The 20,327-nt window shown below is 45.1% G+C and overlaps 1 protein-coding gene across 4 annotated transcripts in view; it reads left to right on the top strand.

Annotated features, from left to right (window-relative positions):
• The window catches only part of LOC146650368 (titin-like), a 218,405-nt gene that overhangs the window by 124,696 nt on the left and 73,382 nt on the right, over positions 1 to 20,327 (top strand). For all 4 annotated transcript variants that reach the window (XM_085383775.1, XM_085383778.1, XM_085383776.1 and 1 more), the window contains 31 exons: positions 513 to 812; positions 921 to 1,026; positions 1,262 to 1,458; positions 1,705 to 2,010; positions 2,095 to 2,248; positions 3,644 to 3,768; positions 3,864 to 3,982; positions 4,086 to 4,266; positions 8,703 to 9,005; positions 9,107 to 9,649; positions 9,759 to 10,061; positions 10,330 to 10,486; positions 10,613 to 10,755; positions 12,018 to 12,136; positions 12,249 to 12,426; positions 12,592 to 12,876; positions 12,961 to 13,254; positions 13,363 to 13,662; positions 13,821 to 14,129; positions 14,266 to 14,492; positions 14,593 to 14,907; positions 15,021 to 15,135; positions 15,270 to 15,578; positions 15,668 to 15,849; positions 16,040 to 16,169; positions 16,279 to 16,430; positions 16,673 to 16,820; positions 16,915 to 17,135; positions 18,603 to 18,699; positions 18,907 to 19,203; positions 19,688 to 19,987. In XM_085383775.1, coding sequence (XP_085239901.1) covers positions 513 to 812; positions 921 to 1,026; positions 1,262 to 1,458; positions 1,705 to 2,010; positions 2,095 to 2,248; positions 3,644 to 3,768; positions 3,864 to 3,982; positions 4,086 to 4,266; positions 8,703 to 9,005; positions 9,107 to 9,649; positions 9,759 to 10,061; positions 10,330 to 10,486; positions 10,613 to 10,755; positions 12,018 to 12,136; positions 12,249 to 12,426; positions 12,592 to 12,876; positions 12,961 to 13,254; positions 13,363 to 13,662; positions 13,821 to 14,129; positions 14,266 to 14,492; positions 14,593 to 14,907; positions 15,021 to 15,135; positions 15,270 to 15,578; positions 15,668 to 15,849; positions 16,040 to 16,169; positions 16,279 to 16,430; positions 16,673 to 16,820; positions 16,915 to 17,135; positions 18,603 to 18,699; positions 18,907 to 19,203; positions 19,688 to 19,987 — 6,915 coding nt within the window. The remainder of the gene's footprint in view (positions 1 to 512; positions 813 to 920; positions 1,027 to 1,261; positions 1,459 to 1,704; positions 2,011 to 2,094; positions 2,249 to 3,643; positions 3,769 to 3,863; positions 3,983 to 4,085; positions 4,267 to 8,702; positions 9,006 to 9,106; positions 9,650 to 9,758; positions 10,062 to 10,329; positions 10,487 to 10,612; positions 10,756 to 12,017; positions 12,137 to 12,248; positions 12,427 to 12,591; positions 12,877 to 12,960; positions 13,255 to 13,362; positions 13,663 to 13,820; positions 14,130 to 14,265; positions 14,493 to 14,592; positions 14,908 to 15,020; positions 15,136 to 15,269; positions 15,579 to 15,667; positions 15,850 to 16,039; positions 16,170 to 16,278; positions 16,431 to 16,672; positions 16,821 to 16,914; positions 17,136 to 18,602; positions 18,700 to 18,906; positions 19,204 to 19,687; positions 19,988 to 20,327) is intronic.

The raw sequence follows: 20,327 nt of genomic DNA, 5'->3' as shown, positions 1-20,327 counted from the left end.
TACAGTGGGATATATCATTGCTTCAGTACCAAAACTGAAAACCAAAACTTAAATGCACGCTTGGATAATTGGTAAAAATGGAACGCCCTCGGGAAAACGTCTATGTGGGGAGTACAAGACAGGAGGGCCGTTCAACAGCTGACCTCTCAGACTGGCAGCTCAGCATTTACTGTTGTAGGACAGCTGATCAGTGTTCAAACTCTGAGTACGTTCACCCTGAATTAAACAGGTTTTTTAGGTGAAATGTGTTTTTCATCTGGAAAAGACGAATGATGTGACATGTAAAGCACAGTTTCACATTTTCTTAAATTGAGTTTAATTGTTTAAATTTAGTTTTAATTGTTGGAATATTTGAAGTTTTAAACAGTCAAAACATTTCCCTGTAAGACAAACTGGTAGAGAATAAGCGTGGTACACTATGGTATATGGGCGACACATCCGACAGCTGGTGCTCTGAAGCTGGCCAGGTCACACCGACAGATTAAAACTGTGGTTTGTCTTCCTTTCCCCAGACCCTCCCTCAGCTCCACGCTGGTTAGAGGTTGTCAACATCAGCAGGAACAGTGCTGAGCTGAAATGGGCGGTTCCTGAGCGCAATGGAGGTTCAGCCATCACCAACTACATTGTGGAGAAACGTGATGTGAGGCGTAAAGGTTGGCAGACTGTGGACACCACAGTCAAAGAGCTGAAGTGCGACGTGAAACCGCTCAATGAAGGGTCGCTTTATGTGTTCCGTGTTGCTGCTGAGAACGCTGTGGGTGTCGGACCCTTCTGTGAGATGGAGGACTCTGTGCTGGCAAAAGACACTTTCAGTAAGTTAGAAAGGATGCGCAGTCGCACAAATCATTTCAATTTGAAGGCAATGAAAATCCTCACTGCTGATCTGTCAAAGAACGACGATAATGTTTCCTCATTTCCAGGTACTCCTGGCCCACCCTACGCTCTCGCTGTCAGTGCTGTGACCAAAAGATATGTGGACTTGCAGTGGGAGGCACCGAAAAACGATGGTGGAAGACCCATCCTCAGGTTACATTTTACCATTTTATCACATTTTATCTTGTACCCTGTATGTGACATTGCACAACTTAAGTCCCGTGCAACTTAAACATTTCTGCAAAACTGATTTCCTTACGTTTCTCATGCAGGATAGGCACTTAGTAGATCACCATGTAAATGGCACCTGCAGCAGAAGCAGCAGATTTGTTTCCTCGACCTAGTATGTATAAAGGTCTATTTCCCTTGTATTCCATTGGCTGTTCAGGTATTCCATTGAGAAAAAAGAGAAGCTTGGAACTCGCTGGGTGAAATGTGGGAAGACCTCGGGTCCAGACTGTAAGTACAGGGTAACAGACGTCATTGAGGGAACAGAGGTTCAGTTCCAGGTCCGAGCTGAGAACGAGGCTGGCAGTGGACACCCAAGTGAACCCACCGAGATTCTCACCATAGAAGATCCAACAGGTCAGCTCAGGAAATAGATAAAAAAATAAATAAATAAGCTTCATATATTTACAGTAAGTATATAGTTAAATTATTGTATAGTTTTTATAAAATGCTATAAGCATGTGTGCACTTTTATAGAGCTGTTTCTAATCTCGTTATACTATGTATAATGACAATAAAGGCTTTCAATTCATTAATAATTATATTGTAACAGTAAAAACAATTTAAAGTGCGGAGAGTCTGAGTTTATATTCTCCCCTCCAGGCATCCCATCACCACCCATTGAATTACACGTGACTGGAGCCAGCCGAGACTTCCTGGCAATTGCCTGGAAACCTCCACAAACAGATGGCGGTGCCCCTGTCAGAGGATACCACATTGAGATGTGCGAGGCTGGAACTGAGAAGTGGATGAGGGTGAACTCCCGTCCAGTGAAGGAGCTCAAGTACCGTGTAGAGGAGGGTGTGACCCCTGAAAAGGAGTACATTCTGAGAGTGAGGGCCGTTAATGCTATCGGAGAGAGCGAACCGTCGGACATCTCTGAAAATGTCTTTGCCAAAGACTCTGACTGTAAGAATCTTCATATTTGTTTCTGAGAGTCACCGGTGCCCTTCATTTGTGGCTGAGAAAGATTTTGTTTTTCTGTGTTTTCAGGCAACCCAACTCTGGAATTCCAGACTCTGGATCTAGTTGTTGTGGAAACAGAAAAGCTGCACATCCCAGTTCCCTTTAGAGCAGTCCCCTTACCTAAAATCACCTGGCACAAAGATGGCAAAGAGCTGAAGGCGGATGAACGCCTTGGCTTTAGGTGAGTGTTCTGTGCGAATCCTTTCATCTAGAACTTTTGTCATATCGGTTATTTCATTTCACACCAGCACAGGCCTTACACTCATCCATCTCTGATTTGCATAAAAACTTTATGCTTGCTGTGAAATTTAATCCTAATATAACAAACAAAAAAATAAATAAAAATCTACAATCCACCCACTTTCAAGCCATTTTTCACACATTTAAATGTGAGGAAAAGTTTGAACATGAATATTTGAGTCTAAAATTTTCATTTTTCTTACCATCAAAATGCATCAAGATCCTTAATTTGGGACCGATGTGTAAATGTCTGAGTAGTGGCAAGTTAAGGTAAGAAAAATATAGAAAAAAAATCTAGCGTATCCAGGTATTGCTTTTTGTGATAACTGAAAAATAATGTTGTTAAAACATATTCATAGTTTTCATTTTTGACACTTGCTCTACCCAACAGTTTGAGACTTAATGCATTCAGTCTGATATTTAAAATTAAGTTTAAAATATACTAAGAGGTAGAAGAGTGCTGTCCAAGAAACTGAGCAGGACCCTCAAACTCCCAGCCTCTACTAGCACCCGATCTGGGAATATAAAGAATGGGGAATTTATATGTATTTACATGCCTGATCTCTGCTTACCTGTAGAAGTCATGCCAGGTTTAGGGTTGGGTTAGGGATAGATTAGGGATTTAGGGTCAGAGGGGTTAGTAGGCAATTTTTTTATGTGCGTATCTGTCCCAAATTGATCTATTTCAGCTGTTAGAAAGACCAGTTTTTATTAGTTTTTGACACATATATTTATATTTCAGTTAGCAAAACAATGGTCTGAAAGTGACCATTTAAAAAATATTTCTTTTTTAATTTTAATGTCAAAAACTAAAATTTCATGTTTTAGGGTTGCACAGCGTCAAAGTGTTAGCACGGTTAGCCTGTTAGCGCGTTAGTGCCGTGCAGCCCCTAACATGGGCCAATCCGTGCTAACAGAGATCTGCCGCGTGAATGCGGTTATGACGTTAACGTCATTATAACGAGAGTAACTCTGACAGCACTAATTCTAATGTATAAAACTAAAATTTCACAGCACTCACTATATATGGGTAAACTTTGGACCATAAAACATTTAAGAAAATTGGAGTTGTTTAAGTAGAAATGTTACCAAACATGTAATAAAATAATAATAATAATACATTTTATTTATAGACGCCTTTCAGACCCTCATGGATGTACTGATTTGAGATGGAATGACTGATATAATAGAAGAACATATTCTTTAAAGAATACTATATTGAAATTACTCTTCAAACAAACAGTAGAAAACTGATCTTTTTTTGCTGGGAAAAAGCCCAACATGAGCTCCATTAAAATGGCTTTGTGTCTTTTCTTTCTTGGTTGGTGCTCAACAGGAAGGAGTATACCTCCTGTCACCTGGAGATTGACAGCAGTCTTCATGCCGATGCTGGAGTGTACAAAGTGACACTAGAAAACAAGCTGGGAAGTGCCAGTGCCACCATCAATGTCAAAGTCATCGGTATTTAAACACACATGGCCAGTTTGTACATCACTGGAGAGACACACTGAACCTGGAGCCAATGTTTTTTCATGTCTCTATGTCTTTGTGTTCAGGGCTTCCTGGTCCTTGCAAGGAAATTGTGGCTTCTGAGATCACAAAGAGCTCCTGTAAAGTTTCATGGGATCCACCAGATTATGATGGTGGTAGTCCAATTCTTCACTATGTCTTGCAGGTCTGAGATGGCAGCGTGTTTTTACTGATCACGTTAGAAATCTGACAGTGAAAATAAAATGCTCATGTGTTTTTTCATTTGTTCCTTTTGTGGTGCCGCACAGCGGCGTGAGGCCGGCAGGAGGACATACGTCAACATAATGTCAGGAGAGTGCAAGGTGAGCTGGGTGGTCAAAGATCTCATCCACAATGGAGAGTACTACTTCAGGGTCCAGGCCGTTAACAAGATTGGAGGAGGAGAGTTCATCGAGCTCCGCAACCCAGTCATCGCCGAGGACCAGAAACGTAAGGAAATCGAATCTGGTGATGTCATACAAGGATTATACTTCCTGCTGTGAGAATGCCAGTAGAGAATATGATCACTTGGGATGGAGATGGAGATTAGCTAAAGCATTCACCCTTAACCATTCGAGGGATAGCAGCAGGAGTCAGCACAGATGATACTGTGTGATTTTCCCAGTTTTAGATTATTATTTCTTAAAGTTTTATAGCACTTGTACTCAGTGTTGGGGAGTAACGGAGTACATGTACCAGCGTTACGTATTTAAAATACAAAATATGAGTAACTGTATTCCATTACAGTTACTGTTTAAAAAGGTGGTATTTAGAATACAGTTACTTTGTTGAAGTAAAGGGATTACACAGCGTTTTTTTCCTGTTTCATATGTTAGGCTATGCCCTCTCTATTTTGGTGATTCCACGCCGATGGAAACCCAAACAAAACACGCATTAGGAGGCTCTAATGTCTTTGTCTCAATCTCGCGGCCCATGTCACCCCTAGTTGCATAATGACATGAAGAAATATTTTTTTAAATTATTACCATCCATCCATCTTCATCCGCTTTATCCGAGGCCGGGTCGCGGGGGCAGCAGACTAAGCAAAGAGGCACAGACCTCCCTCTCCCCAGCCACCTCCTCCAGCTTATCCGGGGGAATACCAAGGCGTTCCCAGGCCAGCCGAGAGATATAATCTCTCCAGCGTGTCCTGGGTCTGCCCTGGGGCCTCCTCCCGATGGGACATGCCTGGAACACCTCACCCAGGAGGCGCCCAGGGGGCATCCTTGTCAGATGCCCGAACCACCTCAGCTGGCTCCTTTTGATGTGGAGCAGCAGCTGCTCTACTCTGAGCCCCTCCCGGATGGCCGAACTTCTCACCCTATCTCTAAGGGAGAGGCCAGCCACCCTTCGGAGGAAGCTCATTTCTGCCGCTTGTATCCGCGATCTCGTTCTTTCGGTCACTACCCACAGCTCGTGGCCATAGGTGAGGGTAGGGACATAGATCGACCGGTAAATTGAGAGCTTCGCTTTTACACTGAGCTCCCTCTTCACCACGACGGACCGGTGCAGCGTCTGCATTACTGCAGCTGCAGCCCCAATCCGTCTGTTGATCTCTGGCTCCCTTCTCCCATCACTCGCGAACAAGACCCCGAGATACTTGAACTCCTCCACTTGGGGCAGGAACTCATCCCCGACCTGGAGTGGGCACTCCACCCTTTTCCGGCTGAGAACCATGGCCTCAGATTTGGAGGTGCTGATCCTCACTCCCGCTGCTTCACACTCGGCTGCGAACCGTTCCAGTGCGAGCTGGAGGCCCGCCCCCGATGAAGCCAACAGAACCACATCATCCGCAAAAATCAGAGATGAGATTCTGAGGCCACCAAAGCGAAAGCCCTCCGCCACTTGGCTGCGCCTATAAATCCTGTCAATAAAAATTATGAACAGAACCGGAGACAAAGGGCAGCCCTGGCGGAGCCCATCACCCACCGGGAACGAGTCCGACTTATTGCCGGCAATGCGAACCAAGCTCTTGCAACGGTTGTATAGGGATCGAATGGCCCGTAGCAATGGGCCAGACACCCCATACTCCCGCAACACCTCCCACAGGACACCCCGAGGGACACGGTCGAATGCCTTCTCCAAGTCCACAAAACACATGTAGACTGGTTGGGAAAACTCCCATGCACCCTCAAGTATCCTCGAGAGGATAAAGAGCTGGTCCAGTGTTCCGCGACCAGGACGAAAACCGCATTGTTCCTCCTGTATCCGAGGTTCGACTAGCGGACGAACTCCCCTCTCCAGCACCCTGGCATAGACTTTCCCAGGGAGGCTGAGGAGTGTGATCCCCCTGTAGTTGGAACACACCCTCCGGTCCCCCTTCTTAAAGATGGGGACCACCACCCCAGTCTGCCAGTCCACAGGTACTGCCCCTGATCTCCACGCAACATTGCAGAGGTGTGTCAACCAGGACAGCCCTACAACATCCAGAGCCTTCAGGAACTCGGGGCGGACCTCATCAACACCAGGGGCTCTGCCACCAAGGAGTTGTTTAACTGCCTCAGTGACCTCGCCCCCGGAAATTGGCGGGTCATTCCCCTCATCCCCAGACTCTGCTTCCTCCTCGGAAGACATGTCAGTGGGATTAAGGAGGTCCTCAAAGTATTCCTTCCACCACCTGACAATTTTCTCAGCCGACGTCAGCAGCGCTCCGCCAGCACTATACACAGTGCAGGTAGAGCACCGCTTTCCCCTCCTGAGACGCCTGACGGTTTGCCAGAATCTCTTCGAGACAGTCCGAAAGTCTTTTTCCATGGCCTCTCCGAACTCCTCCCACACCCGAGTTTTTGCTTCAGCCACTGCCCGAGCCGCATTCCGCTTGGCCTGTCGATACCTGTCAGCTGCCTCCGGAGTCCCACAGGCTAACCAAGCCCGATAGGACTCCTTCTTCAGCCTGGTGGCTCCCTTCACCTCAGGTGTCCACCATTTGGTTCGGGGATTACCACCACGGCAGGCACCAACCACCTTGCGGCCGCAGCTCAATGCAGCAGCTTCGGCAATGGAGACGCTGAACATGGTCCATTCGGACTCAATTTCCCCAGTCTCCCTCGGAATGCTGTTGAAGCTCTGCCGGAGGTGTGCGTTGAAGACCTCGTGGACTGGGGCCTCTGCTAGACGTTCCCAGCACACCCTCACTACGCGTTTAGGTGCACCAGGTCTGTCCAGCGTCCTCCCCCGCCACCTGATCCAACTCACCACCAGGTGGTGATCAGTTGACAGCTCAGCCCCTCTCTTTACCCGAGTGTCCAGAACATATGGTCGCAGGTCTGGTGATACGATTACAAAATCGATCATCGACCTACAGCCTAGAGCGTCCTGGTGCCACGTGCACTTATGGACACTCTTATGTTCGAACAGGGTGTTCGTTATGGCCAAACTGTGATTAGCACAGAAGTCCAATAACAAAGCACCGCTCGGGTTCAGATCAGGGAGGCCGTTCCTCCCAATCACGCCCCTCCAGGTCTCGCTGTCGTTACCCACGTGAGCATTGAAGTGTCCCAGCAGGACAACAGAGTCTCCAGATGGAGCACCTTCCAGCACCCCCCCCCCCCCCCCCCCCCCCCAGGGACTCTAGGAAGGCTGGGTACTCCGAACTGCCACTCGGCGCATAAGCGCAGATGACAGTCAGGACCCGTTCCCCGACCCTAAGGCGCAGGGAACAAACCCTCTCGTCCACCGGGAAAAACCCCAAAGTACCGGCAGCAAGCCGAGGAGATATTAGAATACCCACCCCAGCCCGCCGCCTCTCACCAGGGGCAACTCCAGACTGAGACAGAGTCCAGCCCCTCTCCAGGAGACTGGTTCCAGAGCCCAAGCCATGTGTAGAGGTGAGCCCGACTATATCTAGCCGGTACCTCTCAACCTCACGCACTAACTCAGGCTCCTTCCCCACCAGAGAGGTGACATTCCATGTCCCTATTGCCAGTCTTGGCAGCCGGAGGTCAGTCCGCCAGGGCCTCCGCTCCTGGCCGCCACCCGGCACACAATGCACCCGACCCCTATGGCGCCTCCTGCGGGTGGTGGGCCTGCGGGAGGATGGGCCCATGTCTCCTCTTCAGCTTGTCACCGAGCAGAAACGGAAGCTGGAAGCATGTAAATATAATAATAATAATAATAATAATAATAATAATAATGGATTGCATTTATATAGCGCTTTTTCGAGAACCTCAAAGCGCTTTACAATTCCACTATTCATTCACTCTCACATTCACACACTGGTGGAGGCAAGCTACAGTTGTAGCCACAGCTGCCCTGGGGCAGACTGACAGAAGCAAGGCTGCCATATCGCGCCATCGGCCCCTCTGGCCAACACCAGTAGGCAAGCAGGGTAAAGTGTCTTGCCCAAGGACACAACGACCCGGACAGAGAGCCCAGGGATCGAACCGGCGACCTTCCGGTTACAGATGCGATTCCCAACCCCCTGAGCCACGGTCGCCCGTTAATAATAATAATAACCACTGCAGCCTGACAAGCCCAGCTGTAAGTAAGCTATTAAGACTCGACTGTACACCGTGTTCCTGTTTTCCTCTGAAACAATAAGTTCTGTTGGAGCAGCCTTTCAACGCCTCTCTGTCTGAAACTTGACCCAGACAACAAAGTAAAGCTCGTTTTCAGCTACGAGCCCGACACGAACCCGACGTATCAGCCAGAGGTCCCTGTACTACAGTTCGGAGCCACGGACCTGTTTTATATATGCGCAGAATAGTTTTCTATACGAGATCGCTGCAAAAAGTGCAGCCTTACCTAATGTCCACCTACTGTTACTCATTTATATCAAGATTCTAGTTGGTGTTGGTATGAAAATGAATATTTAGTTTTCCTAAGTTTTCAATGTTTGACATTTTGCTTCCAAGAGAAATCTAACTGAATGCAAAATCTTGTTCCAGATGCTCCTGACCCACCAGTGGATGTGGAAACCCACAACCCAACATCCAGTACTGTTACTCTAACCTGGAAGCCTCCCATGTATGATGGTGGCTCCAAAATCATGGGCTACATCCTAGAGAAGCAGCAGAAAGGAGAGGACAAGTGGGAGAGGTGCAATGACTTCCTGGTGCCTGTAGTATCCTACACCGTCAGAGGATTGATTGAAGGAAAGAACTTCACCTTTAGAGTCAGAGCTGAAAATGCTGCTGGGATCAGTGAGCCATCACGCAACACGCCATTTATCAAGGCCGCTGATACCATTGGTATGTATCAGCTGTGTGGTCTCGTTCTCTCTCGATCTATCTCTCACTTTCTTTATTTCTAGGTACGCATTTCGGTTTGTCTGATTTTATTTCTCTCTTAGATCCTCCAAAGGTTTTCCTGAGTGGCAGCTTGCAGTCTGGTCTCGCCGTGAAGCGAGGCTACGAGATCTGCCTGGATGCCAACATTTCAGGATCTCCGTACCCTCAGATCACCTGGTACTGGAACAACCAATCAATTCAGCCTGAGCCACTCCGGAAGAGACCTGAAAAACCCCTGAAGAAGAAGGTGGAAAAGAAGGAAGAGGAAAAGAAGGAGGAAAAGGAGAAAGAAGAGGGGACAGCTGAGAAGAAAGAGGAGAAGGAGGGAGAGGTGAAAGAACCTGAGGAAAAAGAAGGCGAGGTGAAAAAAGAAGGCGAGGTGAAAAAAGAAGGCGAGGTGAAAAAGGAGGAGGAAGTTCCACAACCAGAGGTCGAGGAGCCAGACTACCCCACCATAAATGAACGCCTGGCCATCGACAATAGCCACAAGGGTGTATCCTCTATCGTTATCAGGGACTCGATTCGCCCTGATCATGGTGTCTACATGGTGAAGGTGGAGAACGACCATGGCATTGCCTCGGCAACCTGCGAGGTCAACATACTCGGTGCGAGTTCTTTTGTGTTTTCTATAACCAAAGCTTTATACTTTAAAGCTAATCATGTGTTAAAAAAAGATACAAAAAGTTCAAATCTGAACATTTATTCTGTCTACAGATACTCCCGGGCCTCCCGTAAACTTTAGATTCGAGGAGGTGAGGAAGAACTCTGTGATCTGCAAGTGGGATCCCCCTCTGGATGATGGTGGCAGCGAGATTCTCAACTACACCCTGGAACAGAAAGACAACTCCAAGCTGGAGATTGGTTGGAGCACCGTTACCGCAATATTGAAAGGATGTCGTTACTTGGTGCCCAAACTCATTGAAAAGAAGGAGTACATCTTTAGGGTCGTGGCTGAGAACAAGTATGGTGCAGGCCCACCCTGTGTCTCCAAACCGGTCATTGCCAAGAATCCTTTTGGTATGGGTGCATTTATTATTATTCTGGTCTATGCTGTAAGCTAGTTTTTGGTTTTGTTTTATTTGTTTGTTGTTTTTTTCAGCTTGGTTTGTAAAGTTTTAAAGCACAAAAATGTTTGTAACTGATTAAAGGTCAACTGAAATTAAATATATGTCATTATGTAGATTAATTAACAGATAACTGTGCTATTAATGAACTTAAAGGTATATAAACAATAGTAACATACCACTTATTTTTGTTCTGCTATTTCATCTCGGTATGTCCTTAGAACCTCCCGAAGCACCTGATAAACCACAAGTTGATGACATCACAGCCAATAGCATGCTGGTCACATGGAATGAACCAAATGATAATGGCAGCCCCATCTTGGGATACTGGGTGGAGCGCCGTGAGATCAACAGCTCACACTGGGCACGTGTAAATAGGTGAGAAAACCATACAATGTAACCATTTTCTTTCTTTCTTTTCCAATTTGCAACAAGACACATGAAAGTGCATATTGGCTTGTGTGAGGGTAATAACAAAGCCTTCATGGTACCTTTGGTCTTCAGGAACATCATCCCTGTCCCTGAGCTAAATGTTGAAGGTCTGATCGAGGGGCTGACTTACATCTTTAGAGTTGCTGCCGAAAACCAGGCCGGCCCTGGAAAGTTCAGTGTTCCCTCTGAACCCAAGACTGCCCAGCCAGCAATTTGTACGTAAACTGTTCTAAATCCTTTGTTCGACAGAACTGTGAGTTGTCACTAAATGTTTTATTCTTAGTTATATCCATCTATAACATTTATTTAATATTTGAAAAATGAGCAACTGGCAATTTTTAGAATTTAGAAGTATGAAGAAGAAAAAGTTATGGTAAAATTATTTGCTCCTTTTAAGATTTTCTTTTGGGTTTTTTTAATACTTGTCACATTTATATGTTTCAGATAAAATTTCAAACAAATTTTAATATTAGAAATTGGTAACCTGAGTAAATAGAAAATATTTTTTAAAAGATTATTTCATTCACATTCACATTACAGGGCCTCGAAAGAGTCCTGTATTGTTATTTTTCATCACTACCTCCCTGAGTCGGGAGGGGATCATTGGTGCGTGTGCTGCCTTCCTTGGATGTGGTAGTCGTTTGTCAGGTTCTCTCCGGAATCGAACCCTGATTCCCCATTATCTGTGGTCAAACATGGCAGGCAGATAAAGTGCCATCGAAAGTTAATATGGCAAGCATTCGAATGAGACATCGCCGCCGTGGAGGGAAAGGGTTACAGTTTAACATTTTGAAGAGTCCTGTTGCATCTGGCATAAAATGAGCAAATGAATGGAACCATGAATTCTCTTCTCTACTAGAAAATCCTGAAAGAGAATATTCAGCCATCACTTTGTGCCCTGAAGCTCAAGCACACCCAGGTTATGGAGCAGTACGATGATACAAAACACACCAGCAAGTTCACGTTTGGATGGCCTAAAAAGCCCAACTGAAGGTTTAGGAGTAGCCAAGAGTAACTCCAGACTTAAAACATATAGAAATGGATTGACATGACTTCAAACAGGGCAATATGGCTGAATTCAAACATCTGCAAAGAAGAGTAGACCAAAATTCTTCCACACCAATATAAAAGATTCATTGCCAGTTATTGCAAACACCTGATTGCAGTTCTTGCTGCGAGAGGTGGTAGAACCAGCTGTTAGGTTCACTTTTTCATATAGGGCCAGGTAGGTTTGGATTCTTGTACTAAATGAAATCATCATGAAAAAAACAGCATTTTCTATTTACTTATGTTGTCTTTGTTAAATACAATTTGTTTGATGATCTAAAACATTAGATTAGATGATTTCCAAGTGTTTTTTTGTTTTAGTATAATATTCGAACTGAATTACTTCCTACCTCATCTGGGTATAGTTATTCTCACTGAAATATAGTCAATCGTAGGGTGAGATTCATCTGTGTTTACTTTGACCCTACAGTGCCTCCAGGTCCTCCAGTTGCCCGAGTGGCAGCAACTACTGACCACTCCATCGAAGTTGAGTGGGACCCGCCTGCTGACAATGGAGGTGGGGAAATCCTGGGATATCATGTGGATAAGGTGAAAAAAGTTACTTCTCATAGGTTTTTAACTTTGTTTTTGAGATTCTGTCATGTTAGAAGTTGATTTCAGTCCTGATGGATGTTCTTGTTTGTTTTGTGGTGTTATTCAGGCTATGGCTGGTACCAAGGACTGGTCAAGATCTACGGAACGTCCGTGGAAGACTCGGAACTTCACTGTTTATGGAGTCAGAGAGGGAGCAAAGTACACGGTCAGAGTCATTGCCTGTAATGCTGCTGGAGAGGGAACACCAGGATTCACAGAGTCTGTATTCGTCAGAAATCCTGCAGGTTAGCTGAAAAACTCAGAAATTTTTTTTTAAAAATGTAGAAATTTGAACCAGTGTTCAATTAGATCAAATCTTGTTTAATTTCGTATTGATGTATATCTTCTTCTTCTTGTATTTTATTTGTTTGTTTTTCATTCTTTGCTTCTTTGCTGGTCATCACTAACAGAGATCCCAGTAATTGAATTGGATCTGTCTGTCAAGAATGGCGTCGTGATCAGAGCTGGAGAAAACCTCCTTATACCTGCTACAGTCACAGGTAAACCCTACCCAGCCATCACCTGGACCAAGGATGATGGCAAACCCGACAAAGACCGTGCGGAGATCCTCACTGAGGACAACAACAGCATCTTTTCAGTCAAGAATGTCCAGAGGAAAGACTGCGGAAAATATCAAATCTCCGCTTGCAACCCCAGTGGCATCAAGTCTGCATGGACCAGAGTGGAGGTCATGGGTGAGTCCAGGACGTTAGAATTCAGTCTGAACTTGTAATTAGTTGAACAAATGATCAAACAGGATAATATTGTTTTATTTTCAGATGTCCCGGGACCTGTCACAGACCTGAAGCCTGTTGTTGTCACTCGTAAGATGATCTTTCTGAACTGGGATGATCCTGAAGACGATGGAGGCAGTGACTTGACCGGCTTCCTCGTGGAGCGAAGAGATCCCAAGATGCACACATGGAGGCAACCTGTTGAAACCGCCTCGTCCAAGTGTGAGTGTGTGGGCATTATGGAGGGACAAGAATACCTGTTCCGTGTCATCGCCAAGAACAAATACGGCCTGGGCCCACCTGTTGAGCTAGGACCCATCAAGGCTGTAGACCCACAGGGTGAGTGCTACGTTTATTTTCATTCTATGGATGTTGGGGATTTTGTGTTTAGAAGCAGTGTGAAATGTGGAAGTGTATTTGAAACAAGTTTCTTGTGTGGTTTTGCAGGCCCGCCATCATATCCTGAGAAGTTCCACTACACTGAACGCACAAAGAACTCCATCACGTTCGCCTGGAAACCACCACGTAATGATGGCGGCAGCCCTATCATTGGTTACTTTGTTGAGAAAAAGAGGCAGGACCAGCAGGCCTTTGAGCCCTGCAACACTGAGATCTGTCCCAACATGACTATGACTGTGGAGGGCCTGGATGATGCCTGGATGTACGAGTTCAGAATCAAGTGTGCCAACCTTATTGGAGAGAGTGAGCCATCCATCCCACTGACTGTGGTTATCCAAGATGATGAAGGTAAAGCCTGAAAACTTCTACTTGTTCAAGTAATGGATGGAAGAGTTTTCTCCAGAGAAATGTATATAAAATAAAGAGGTCAACCCTGGTGGACGCTAATAACTTGGCTCATGGCTCATGCATTCTGATTTGGTTGATTTCTGTCTTGCCTTTCTCAGTGTCTCCTGAGATTCACATGCTGAAGCAGTTCAAAGGGGACACCATTACTGTGAAGAAGGGTGAATCCATCGAGATCCCAGCTGATGTCCTGGGACTCCCCATCCCTAAGATTGAGTGGTCTAAGGATGACGTAGTGATCGAGAAGCCTACTGAGACTCTACTGATGGAGACAAATGTGACTGGCAGAATGAATTGCAAGACCATGCTGTCTATCCCAGCAGCCAACAGGAGGGACCGTGGCAGTTACACTGTGGCTGCCTCCAACAACATGGGTTCAGCCACGCACACGGTCTATGTCATGGTGCTTGGTGAGTTGAAATCATGTCACTGTGGTGGTACTTTATAACATAAAATATGGTGTTATGTTATTAGTTATGCTAGTTCTGTTTGTATCAGAGTAACCAGCTGACAGTGTCCTGACTGAACTCATGCTCTTCTCTTCAGACCGACCAACTCCACCAAGGAAAGTGACAGTAACCAATATCAGAGGTGAGTCCTGCTACCTCAACTGGGACGCACCACTTGATAATGGCGGAAGTGAACTGACCAACTACATCATTGAGAAGAAGGAAGTGGTAACAGAGGTGCCTGAGGTGGAAGAGGGACAGGAAGCTCCACCTGAACCGCAGTGGGAGGAGGTTACAAATAGTATAATTGAGAGAAAATATGGGGTATGTCTTTATAATAGTAGCACCAACTACAAGTTATATTAATAATAATAAATGTAGTCCAATTGGTTTCCAATGGTAACATCACCTACATCTTTTGAAGGTCTGGAACCTGGAAGACAAAAAGACCTACCTTTTCCGGGTACGGGCTGAGAACCGCTACGGTAAATCTGATCCCTGCACAACTGAGGAAGTTCAAATTATAGACCCCTTCGGCCTTCCTGGCCCTCCAGAGAAACCAACAATTGCAGAGTACTGCAAGACCTCCATGACTCTAACCTGGGAACCTCCCAGAGATAATGGAGGCTCCACGATTATTGGTTACTGGCTGGAAAAAAGAGAGAAAGGTACTGCTTACTGGGCTAAAGTCAATAAGATGCCCATCACAAAGAGGGGCATGAAAGGCTGGGAGTACCAGGTGAGCTGTGGGGCTTTCTAGTAATTTTAGCATTTATTTTAAGGAAAGCACTGCCTCGGTGTGTACAACTCCTTGTTTAGAAATTGAATACTGTTGCATTATGTGTCTCTCAGGTGACACGTCTGTTTGAAGGAACAGAGTACGAGTTTAGGGTCGCAGCCTGTAATTCAGCAGGAACCGGACCTTTCAGTGGACCATCTGACTCTGCCTTTGCTGTTGACCCTCTCAGTAAGTAAAGGACAATGCATGTCTTTTTAAAACCCACCAGCTTACTTAAGTCTGGTGTTGGCCACCAGATTCAGGGGGATGATGAATGATAGAATTTGGATACGTTTTTCACATTCTGTTGCTTTTCCCTGCAGCTCCTCCAAGCATGCCTGCTGCTCCCGAGGTGGCCGATAAGACAAAACACAATGTCACACTCTCCTGGAAACCACCAGAGAGTGATGGTGGCAGTCCCATCAAGGGCTACATTATCCAGATACAGGATGAGGGGACATCAGAGTGGGTGAGAGTAAATGATCCTGAAACCCTGCACCCCACTACTGAGTTTACAGTGCCAAGCCTCCGCGAGCTGAAGCGCTACCGGTTCAGGATCATTGCTGTCAATGACATTGGAGAGTCTGATCCCAGCCCCCGCACTAGTGAAGTTCTTATTGAGGATGTCCAACGTATGTCTGAATTTAAAGTAATTTTCCCTACAATAAGTAGATACTGTGTATTTCATCCACTGATGTGTTTATCAATTCCTACTCAACAGTTCCACCTTCAATCACACTTGATGTGATGGCAGATGACCTGGTTTCCATCCGTGCTGGAGATCCCATTAGAATCCCCACCACCATCAAAGGCCGGCCCACTCCTAAGGTAACCTGGGACTTTGACGGCAAAGCCAAGTCGCACAAGAAAAACAAACTCCACACACTGCCTGTGGACTCTGAGGTGAGACCTTAATACCACATTTTCAGGAAAAAAAAAATCACCTTTCTGAAGAGTTCTTGCCCTTCTTTCCCTTATTTTTCACTTGTCTGTTACAATTTTATGAAACCATTGCATTATTATGTTTGTGTTTGTATATCTTACAAAATACATAAGACAATTCTTTAAATATTTTTTTGTTTTGCTTGTTCAGGTGGAGTCCACAGACACCACTTCTGTTGTGACTATACCTGTCAGTCTGAGGACTCACTCTGGACGTTACACCATCACAGCCAAGAACAAGTCTGGACAGAAACACCTCAACATCAGGGTCATTGTCCTCGGTATGTTTGTGACTTTTTTTTAAGAGAAGCATACTTATAGATGACTAGCAATGGCAGAGTGGCATCTTTTTCCTGTGTCCTAAATGTTTTACTGTGCTTGTGCCTGCAGATGTTCCCGGACCTCCAAAGGACTTAAAGATTACTGACATCACCCGATCAACCATGAGGCTGATCTGGAAGCTCCCCAATACAGATGGAGGAGAGCGAATCAAGAGTTACTTTATTGAGAAGAAATCTGTGACCGACAAGGCCTGGACCAAGGTAAACATCACCTTGTTGTCAGTTTCTCTATTCTATTTTGCTAAGTTTCAAAAGTAATGTATGGAAATAGTCCCTTTGATTAGATGTTGCAGGAATGGATAGAGACTCCCAGGCTAAATAGTAAGCTGCTTCTATGATTCTAATATGTCCATGACTCAGAAGCACTAGATATAACAGCTAAGTTTAACTTTAAGATTCTGCTGTTTGTGATTGATTAGCTGCGTTTTTTGCTTTGTTATCAGGTTAATGTAGCCTGTGCTAGCCAGGCCTACGTGGTGCCAGGACTGCTAGAGGGTCAGGACTACCTGTTCAGAGTGCGAGCAGAGAACCGATTGGGATTCGGCCCGTTCACTGTCACCACTGAACCTGTCCGGGCCAGAGACCCCATCTGTGAGGACTTGTTTGGAATTTCAGCTCCAGATATGCAGCACATACTTCCAAAGTTTATATGAATTGCCCTAACATTAACCATCCTCTTTCTCAGACCCACCTGACCCCCCCACCAAGCTGAAGGTTAACCTGGTGACAAAGAACACTGTCACCTTGAGCTGGGAGGCTCCCAAAAATAATGGTGGCTCTCCTGTGAAGCATTACATCATTGAACGATTGAGCTGGGACACCACCGGCAAGGAGAAAGAGACCTGGAAACAGTGCAACAAGAGAGATGTGGAAGAGCTCACCTTCGTGGTGGAGGATCTCAAAGAGGTCAGGCTTTCCTCTTCAAAGTATTCCTCCATGTACTGCTTGTTTCCTGTATTAATTAGAATCACATTTATGAATACATGGCTGGAGAAAGGCATATTTTAAATGTCACTTTTTGTCCTAGTTTTAAGATTGATCATTTTCTTTCTGGAAGTTATTTAAGATGATTTCTAGAAAACTCAAACTGATAACTGATGAAAATGTAATGCAATAAAAGTTGATTCTGTTCATCGGGGTGTAGCGTTTTCAGTGGGAGAAACGTTTCGTCACTCATCCAGCTGACGTCTTCAGTCTCAGCTGACTGCAGGTTTCCCACCTTATAAACAGGAAATTTGCCCAATAACTGAAACAAGCACCACCAGTGAAAAATGGTCAGTTTCAAGATCATTAATATGCAAATTCTCATGACCACTGATCAATGGCCATGAGTCCCATTCACAGAGAGTTGGGGAATGGCTGCAATCACAGCATTGTAAGATGGTGACAGATGTACCCTTAGGCCCCCTCCTCGATTCAGAGATGGTCTTTCCCTTTTCACGTAAATGGCCTCCTTGACTCCGCCCTCAAACCAGCATCCCTCCCTGTCCAGGATGTTACATCCTCATCCTTGAAAGAGTGTCCACTGGCCTGTAGGTGTAAATAGACTGCAGAGTCCTGGCCTGACGAGGTGGCTCTTCTGTGTTGTGCCATCCACTTAGCCCAGGGGTGGGCAATTCCAGGCCCCAAGGGCCGGTGTCCTGCAGGTTTTAGATCTCACCTTGGGTCAACACACCTGAATCACATGATTAGTTCGTTACCAGGCCTCTGGAGAACTTCAGGACATGTTGAAGAGCTAATTTAGCCATTTAAATCAGCTGTGTTGGTTCAAGGACACATCTAAAACCTCCAGGGACACCGGCCTGGAATTGCCCACCCCTGTCTTAGCCAGAGGTTGTTTGTTTTCCCTGATGTATAAATCCTGGCATTCCTCCTGGCACGTAACAGCGTACACTATGTTACTCTGTTTGTGTCGGGGGACCCGATCCTTGGGGTGGACCAATTTTTGGCAAAACTCTTCTCCCACTGAAAACGTTACCTCCAGATGAACAGAATCAGCTTTTTGGGATTTCCTTAGCTGGATGATCAAGGATGCATTAAGATATAATGCAATAAAGATTGCTTCTTTTACTTTAAAGTTTTTTAAGATGATTAATATTTAGTGCATAATCTTTAACCCACTCTATCTCTTTGCGATGTTACTGTCATTTTAACTTGTATTTCTCCAACACAAAATTTGAGAATTAAGCCAAAATGTATCCTGCAGAGAGAGTTGCTTCTGAAGGACATCTATATTTTTTACAAAAAAAACTAACAACAAAAAATAACAGGAGAGGATAAAACCTGAGCTTTCAGCCCACTTTCCACAGTGATTTGGGAATTTCTACTGGAATTTTACCCAAACTTTGTGTTGACTGTCTTGTTAATCTACAGGGAGGAGAATATGAGTTCAGAGTAAAAGCTGTAAATGCTGCTGGACCCAGCCGACCCTCTGCCACCATTGGACCCATGGTCATCAAGGATCAGACATGTGAGCAACAGCCTCTTCAGCCAATGACAGGCTACTCATATTCCACTCTATTTGACCAGCACGTTTGTTTTTTCAGTCAAATATTCATAGGGGCTGTTTCACGAACATCTGTGGGTGCCTGAGAATGTTGCATTCAGTTAACTTTATGATGGTGATTAACAAACAGTTTGTTTTGTCGATCATAACAAACGGATCATCTCTCTGCAGGTCCGCCCACTATTGAACTACGTGAGGCTATGGAGGGAGAGGAGGGCTGTGACATCAGCATTGTCGCAAAAGTTAGCGGCTGTCCGTTCCCCAGCCTCGTTTGGCACAAAGCCAGTCTGGACAAACCTGAGGAGAAGTCTGCCATTCAGTATGACCAACACATCAACAAACTAGTAACCCAGGATAAGTGCACCCTTCTAATACAGCAAGCCAGCAGGCATGACAGCTCACTCTACAGCCTGACCGCCACTAATAGTCTGGGCACTGTTTGCAAGGGCATCAAGCTCTCAGTGTTTGGTAAGAAATTCAACCTAAAGATGTTACATGTGTCTTTTCAACTCTTAAAAAATATTTGGATTTTATTTCTCAACAAAGCTGAATCACAGCAAACCATATTTCTCATCAGATAATTTAATTTAAAGGCAACAGCAGTACAAGTTTCATTACCAGACGCTTGGCCTGGCAGAGCGCTGTGTCACCTTCAAATCAACAGCGCTATGCCCGACTCAAAGCCTTTGCAGTATCCAAAGTTCTTTGTCTAAAAAAGTTTGTAATGTTCAATTAAAAACAGCAATCTTCAGAGAGAATGAGAATGTCATTTTGTCCACTTGTATTTTGAAACAGAGACTCAGTTTATTCAAATTGTGTGATGTTCTCAAATCAAGGTTAAAAGTCTCGTAGCAGTTTAATTATCAGGTGATAGCAGGTTTGATCACTGGTTGAAGTGATTTCCAGGTCTCTTCAGATATACATATATGACTCAGCCTCCCTCCCTATGTAGGGCCTCCCGGTCCCCCAGTCGGACCAGTCAAGTTCACGGAGGTGTTTGCAGAAAGAATAGGCCTCGCCTGGAACCCTCCCATCGATGACGGTGGATCTAAGATCACCAACTACGTGGTTGAGAAGCGTGAGGAGAACAGGAAATCGTGGGTCCATGTCTCCAATGATCCCAAAGAGTGTACCTATGTGGTAACCCGGCTGACCGAGAACCATGAGTATGAGTTCAGAGTCATGGCTCAAAACAAGTTTGGAGTAGGCCCACCACTGGTCAGTGATCCAGAGAAGGCCAGAAATCTCTTCAGTGAGTTTAGACCATCACGTCTTCACCCTCATTACACAAATGAGGACAAATAACTTGTATTACACTTTGTTAATATTATCTATTACATGTTAAATTATTTATTTACGGTCCACTTACTGCATAACTTACCGTCATCATTTTCTAATATTAAAAAAACTACTGTCAGTTCTATGGTTTTATATATCAGGATATATTAAAAAAAGAAATTGGCCTTTAACAGGCCAAACATAGACAATATTACATATTACACTGTGTCACTAACACCCACAGCTCTAGAGGATTCTGATCTGTCTGTCTGGTAATTCATAGACAAATGATGTATTGATTATGGGTGGATCGT

This window comes from Rhamphochromis longiceps, linkage group LG16 (assembly GCF_057381845.1).
Source record: "Rhamphochromis longiceps isolate RC_006_pf linkage group LG16, R_longiceps_female_GT1.1, whole genome shotgun sequence".
Taxonomy (NCBI): domain Eukaryota; kingdom Metazoa; phylum Chordata; class Actinopteri; order Cichliformes; family Cichlidae; genus Rhamphochromis; species Rhamphochromis longiceps.
This window is presented reverse-complemented; position numbering and strand designations above follow the sequence as displayed.